The 5,725-nt window shown below is 50.2% G+C and overlaps 1 protein-coding gene across 2 annotated transcripts in view; it reads right to left on the minus strand.

Moving 5' to 3' along the window:
• CUTC (cutC copper transporter) overlaps positions 1-5,592 on the minus strand; it is a 31,501-nt gene extending 25,909 nt beyond the window's left edge. Inside the window, exons 1-2 of one of the 2 annotated variants that reach the window (XM_077455645.1) lie at positions 5,451-5,592; positions 1,331-1,407 (exon numbers count right to left, since the gene is read on the minus strand). In XM_077455645.1, the coding sequence (XP_077311771.1) occupies positions 1,331-1,403 (73 nt within the window). In that variant the 5' untranslated portion in view covers positions 1,404-1,407; positions 5,451-5,592. Of the gene's footprint in view, positions 1-1,330; positions 1,408-5,352; positions 5,375-5,450 lie in introns of those variants that run through there. The other variant, XM_077455646.1, reaches the window with a different exon arrangement.
• Between the last annotated feature and the right edge of the window lie 133 nt (positions 5,593-5,725).

Below are 5,725 nucleotides of genomic sequence, written 5' to 3' on the forward strand. Positions count from 1 at the left end.
CATTGCAAGTACATGGCAAAAATTACACCCCAAAATAGATTCTCCTACTCCTCCCGAGTACGGCGATACCACGTGGGAGACTTTTAAACAGCCTGTCCACATAGAGAGGACCAACATGCAGGGAGCACCATCAGGTGTTCTAGGGGCATAGATGTCAAATCTACCTATTACACTTTGAGGCACTGTAGTGGCATGGATGAGAACTGATGTGGCATGAATAAGCTGTGGATGGGGATGGCTAAGCATGGTTGAGCCATGACTGTGGATGGTTGAGTATGGCTGGGTGGGTATGGCTGAGTATGGATGAGTATTGCCAAGTATGGGTGGATGGGCGAGTATTGCTGAGTATGGATGGATGGATGAGTATTGCTGAGTATGGATGGATGGATGAGTATTGCTGAGTATGAATGAGTACTTCTGAGCACAGATGAGTATGGATGGGATGGATGGATGAGTACTTCTGTGCATGGATGAGTATGGATAAGATGGATGGATGAATGAATTTTTCTGAGCATGGATTAGTATGGATGGATGAGTTCTTCTGAGCATGGATGAGTATGGATGGATGGTTGAGTACTTCTGAGCATGGATGGATGGATGAGTACTTCTGAGCATGGATGGGATGGATGGATGAGTACTTCTGAGCATGGATGGGATGGATGGATGGAGGAGTACTTCTGAGCATGGATGAGTATGGATGGGATGGATGGGATGGATGGATGAGTACTTCTGAGCATGGATGAGTACTTCTGTGAGCATGGATGAGTACGGATGGATGAGTACTTCTGTGAGCATGAAGGAGTATGGATGGGATGGATGGATGAGTACTTCTGTGAGCATGAAGGAGTATGGATGGGATGGATGGATGAGTACTTCTGTGAGCATGAAGGAGTATGGATGGGATGGATGGATGAGTACTTCTGTGAGCATGAATGGGAGGGAGGGATGGATGGATGGCTGGATTGGGCACAGAGCAGCACTGTGGGCATTACACATCCAGCCCACAGAGCTGCAGCACCTGATCTCTCCCCTTGCACTGTACCAATAGGTACGGGGAGGGGAGAAAGGAACTGGATGCGACGCCAGTTTGTTTACAAGTGATCGCTCCTTCATTTGAGGGGGTGATCATGTAGTAAATGACCGCTGTCAGCAACCATTTACCGTGATCCCGGTCCCAGACGCACAGGGCCCTTTTGGAACCGGTTCCATAGAGAGCCGGTCACACTCCCCTGTCATGTGAATTGGATGCGGGGAAAGCCACATATGTGAACCCGGCCTAAAGCTTCTATGGAATTTCAGTGACTGTGATTACAGCTTAGATAAAACTTACCTCCTCGTTCAGCATTTACTGCAGACTCCACGGAATCCACACAGACCTCCATGAGGAACCCCTGCTCCGCCATCTCTCTGCGAAGGAAATAAACCGTCATATCAGAGCCAGGATTCCTGCAGCACCAATAAAAGACACTATAATGACACTAAAGCCCCGTACACACTATCAGATTGTCTGCTGAGTTTTTCCTTCAGATTTACCAAAACCATGTAGTAGAAGGGCCTGCCTGATTGCATACACATTGAAACTGCTAAGGTTTGATCTCATATTATATGGTTTTGGTAAATCTGAAGGAAAAACTCAGCAAACAATCTGAAAGTGTGTACGGGGCTTAACTGTATAGAAATGGCCGTTCATCGGTAAGAAGGACTTGAAGGAACTCAGACACCCTGGAGGTCAGTGTCTGGTAAAGAGGATCCTCGTAGACAAGGCTGCCCTCCTACTGAAGTCAGTGCCTGGTCAGGAAGATCTTCATAGACAAGGCAAGGCTGGCCTCCTATTGAAGGAACTCTTAAGCCGCGTACAAACGACCGGACTTTCCGGCAGGCTAGGTCCGAAGGGATAAGTACGGACAATCCGATCATGTGTGGGCTAGTCCAATCGTTTTTGAGAAAAAAAAATAATAAATAAATCAGACGGACCTAAAAATAGAACATGTTTCAAATCTATCCAACGGACTCAAGTCCGACAGACTAAAAATCGGGAAAACCGTTCGTCTGTGTGTTGGTCCGATGGACCAAATACGACACAAGGGCAGCTATTGGCTACTGGCTATTGAACTTCCTTGTTTAGTCCCGTTTACGCCATCACGTTCAAACCGAATGGATGTTCGAACGGACTTAGTCCGGTCGTGTGTGGCCAAGTCCGTTTGGTTCAGAAAGTCTGTCGGAACTCTGTCGGGAAGACCGTCGAACCTAGTCTGCCGGAAAGTCCGGTCATGTGTACGCGGCAAAACAGACACCCAGAGGTCAGTGCCTGATCAGGAGGAACCTCAAAAACAAATCTGGCCTCCTGCTGAAGGATCTCAAACGGACACCCTGAGGTCAATGCCTGGTAAGGAGGATCCTCACAAACAATGCCGGCATCCTATTAAAAGGAATTCAGACACACTAAAGCCCCGTACACACAATCGGAAATCCCGCCAGCAAAAGTCCAATGAGAGCTTTTGGTCGGAAATTCTGACCGTGTGTACGCTCCATCGGACTTTTACTGGCAGAATTTCCGCCAGCAAAAGATTGAGAGCAGGTTCTCTATTTTTCCGACGGAAAAAGTTGTGATCGGAAATTCTGATCGTCTGTAGCAATGCCAACGCTCAAAATTCCTACGCATGCTCATAAACAATTTGACGCATGCTCGGAAGCATTGAACTTTATTTTCTCGGCTCGTCATGGTGTTGTACGTCAGCGTGTCCTTGATGGTTCGAAAGTTCACACCGTGTGTGCACAAGCTAAGCTTGAGCGGAATTCCGTCCGAAAAACCATCAAAGATTTTTCCAATGAAAACTCAGATCGCGTGTACGTGGCATAAGCTCACTGCCTGGTCAGGAGGCTTCTCATAGACAAGATAAGGCGGGCCTCCTATTGAAGGCCGGCCTCCTATTGAAGGAACTCAGACGCCCTGAGATCAGTGCCTGGTCAAGTGGATCCTCATAGACAAGGCTGGCCTCCTTGGCCTACCAATGAAGTAACTCGCTCACGCAGCAGTCACCCTGAGTTCAATGCCAGGAGGCTCTTCATAGACAAGACTGGCATCACCTGCCCTGACCAATGGAGAACACATAGGTAGGTGTCCCCCGGAGGTCAATGCCATAGGACCCTCATGGACAAGACTGGCCTCTCCTCCCCTGATCACTGGAGATCAGAGCTAAAGGTCCCCCTGAGGTCAGTGCCAAGAGGCTCCTCAAAGACAAGGCTGGCCTCTCCTGACCAATGGAGGAGATCACTGAAGTAGGTGTCCTCCTGAGGTCAGTATCAGGAGGATTCTCATAGACAAGGGTGGTCTCTCTTAGTCTGACCAATGGAGGAGAACACAGAGGTATGTGTTCTCCTGAAGTCAGTGCCAAGAGGATCCTCATAGATATGGCTGACCTCTCCTGTCCTGACCAATGGGAGAGATCACAAAGAAAGGTGTCCCCATGAGGTCTGTACCAGGAGGTTCCTCAGACAAGGCTGGCCTCTTCTGTACTGACCAATGGAGGAGATAACAGAGGCAGATGGCCCCCTGAGGTCAGTATCAGGAGGATTCTCATAGACAAGGCTGGCCTCCCTTAGTCGAAACCAGTGATTCTCAACTAGGGTTCCTCCAGAGGTTGTAGGGGTTTCTTCAGCATTGGCCAATTTCAGCCTCTCAGATAAGATCCCACCGACACTATTGATCTTTTTATCTATCTGTAAGGAGGTAATTCTTCCCAATGACCACAAGTGTGAGGACCATTCTTCCCACTGACCACAAGTGTGAGGACCATTCTTCCCACTGACCACAAGTGTGAGGACCATTCTTCCCACCGACCATCACACTAATGTATCATGAGTTGTCGATTTCTAATTTTTAGCAGGGGTTACCTGAGACCGGAGAACTATTTCAAGGGTTACCGTGTTGAAAAGGTTGAGAAAGGCTGGTCTAAACAATGGAGAAACTCACATAGGTAGATGACCTCCAGAGGTCAGTACAAGGAGAATTGTCACAAGGCTGGCCTCCCTTAGTCTGACCAATAAAGGAGATCACAGATGTAGGTGTTCCCCTGAGGTCAGTGCCAAGAAGAGCCTCATAGACAAGGCTGGCCTCTCCTGTCCTGACCAATGGAGGATATCACAGAGGTGGGTGACCCCCTGAGGTCAGTACCAAGAGGCTACTCATAGACAATGCTGGCCTCTCCAAACCAATGGAGGAGATCAAAGAGCTAGATGTCCTCCTGGGGTTAACACCAGGAGGATCCTCATAGACATGGCTGGCTTCCCTTATTCTGACCAATGGAGATCACAGAGGTAGGTGTCCTCCTGAGGCCACTACCAAAAGGACCCTCATAGACAAGGCTGACCTCCCTTAGTCTGACCAATGGAGGAGATCAGAGGTAGGTTGTCCTCCTGAGGTCAGTACCAGGAGGATCCTCATAGACATGACTGGCCTCCCTTAGTCTGACCAATGGAGAATATCAGAGGTAGGTGTCCTCCTGAGGTCAATACCAGGAGGATCCTCATAGACATGACTGGCCTCCCTTAGTCTGACCAATGGAGAAGATCAGAGGTAGGTGTCCCCCTGAGGTCAGTACCAGGAGGATCCTCATAGACATGGCTGGCCTCCCTTAGTCTGACCAATGGAGGAGATCAGAGGTAGGTGTCCCCCTGAGGTCAATACCAGGAGCATCCTCACAGACATGACTGGCCTCCCTTTGTCTGACCAATGGAGGAGATCACAGAGGTAGGTGTCCTCCTGAGGTCAGTACCAGGAGGATCCTCATAGACATGGCTGGCCTCCCTTAGTCTGACCAATGGAGAAGATCAGAGGTAGGTGTCCTCCTGAGGTCAATACCAGGAGGATCCTCACAGACATGACTGGCCTCCCTTTGTCTGACCAATGGAGGAGATCACAGAGGTAGGTGTCCTCCTGAGGTCAGTACCAGGAGGATCCTCATAGACATGGCTGGCCTCCCTTAGTCTGACCAATGGAGAAGATCAGAGGTAGGTGTCCCCCTGAGGTCAGTACCAGGAGGATCCTCACATACATGGCTGGCCTCCCTTAGTCTGACCAATGGAGATCACAGAGGTAGGTGTCCCCCTGAGGTCAGTTCCAGGAGGATCCTCCTAGACAAGATTGGCCTCCCTTAGTCTGACCAATGGAGAAGATCAGAGGTAGGTGTCCTCCTGAGGTCAGTACCAGGCCAGGGGGTGACACAGATTTTAGGGTCACATGGCCCCCTCATATCAATGTACACAAGGGGGGGGGGCTGGGGAGGTCACATGACTGACCCCCATGTCCTCAGAGCGGGGAACACATACAACTCACACAAAGTGGATGTTTACCTCCCAGCATCACCATTCCCCTCTCCCTCCCTGCCGCGCCTCACTCCGCACCGCCCACTGCTCCCGGATTGGCCGACTTGGCCACATGCCTGCCTTACCATTGGACAACACAGGGCGCAATTACTTCCTATAGGTGCAGAACAGCCACCGCCTCGCCCGTCGTTGGGAAACCGCCCGAGCTTCTAATTGGGCAACGGACGGACAAAGCTCCTCCCAACTAGGAATACTCGTCCTGCTGGTTCCATCTCATTGGCCATAGCCCTGGTCTGAGTGGACGACTTCCTGCACGCACTATGAGGCTAGCAACGCCATCTTGGCTGTGGTACTCAGCCAAACGGTTCAGCTGGGAAGACGGTAACGGGCGAGGTGGTCT

This window comes from Lithobates pipiens, unplaced genomic scaffold (genome assembly GCF_037356315.1).
Source record: "Lithobates pipiens isolate NorthernLeopardFrog02 unplaced genomic scaffold, aLitPip1_a1.2 Scaffold_25, whole genome shotgun sequence".
NCBI classification, from domain to species: domain Eukaryota; kingdom Metazoa; phylum Chordata; class Amphibia; order Anura; family Ranidae; genus Lithobates; species Lithobates pipiens.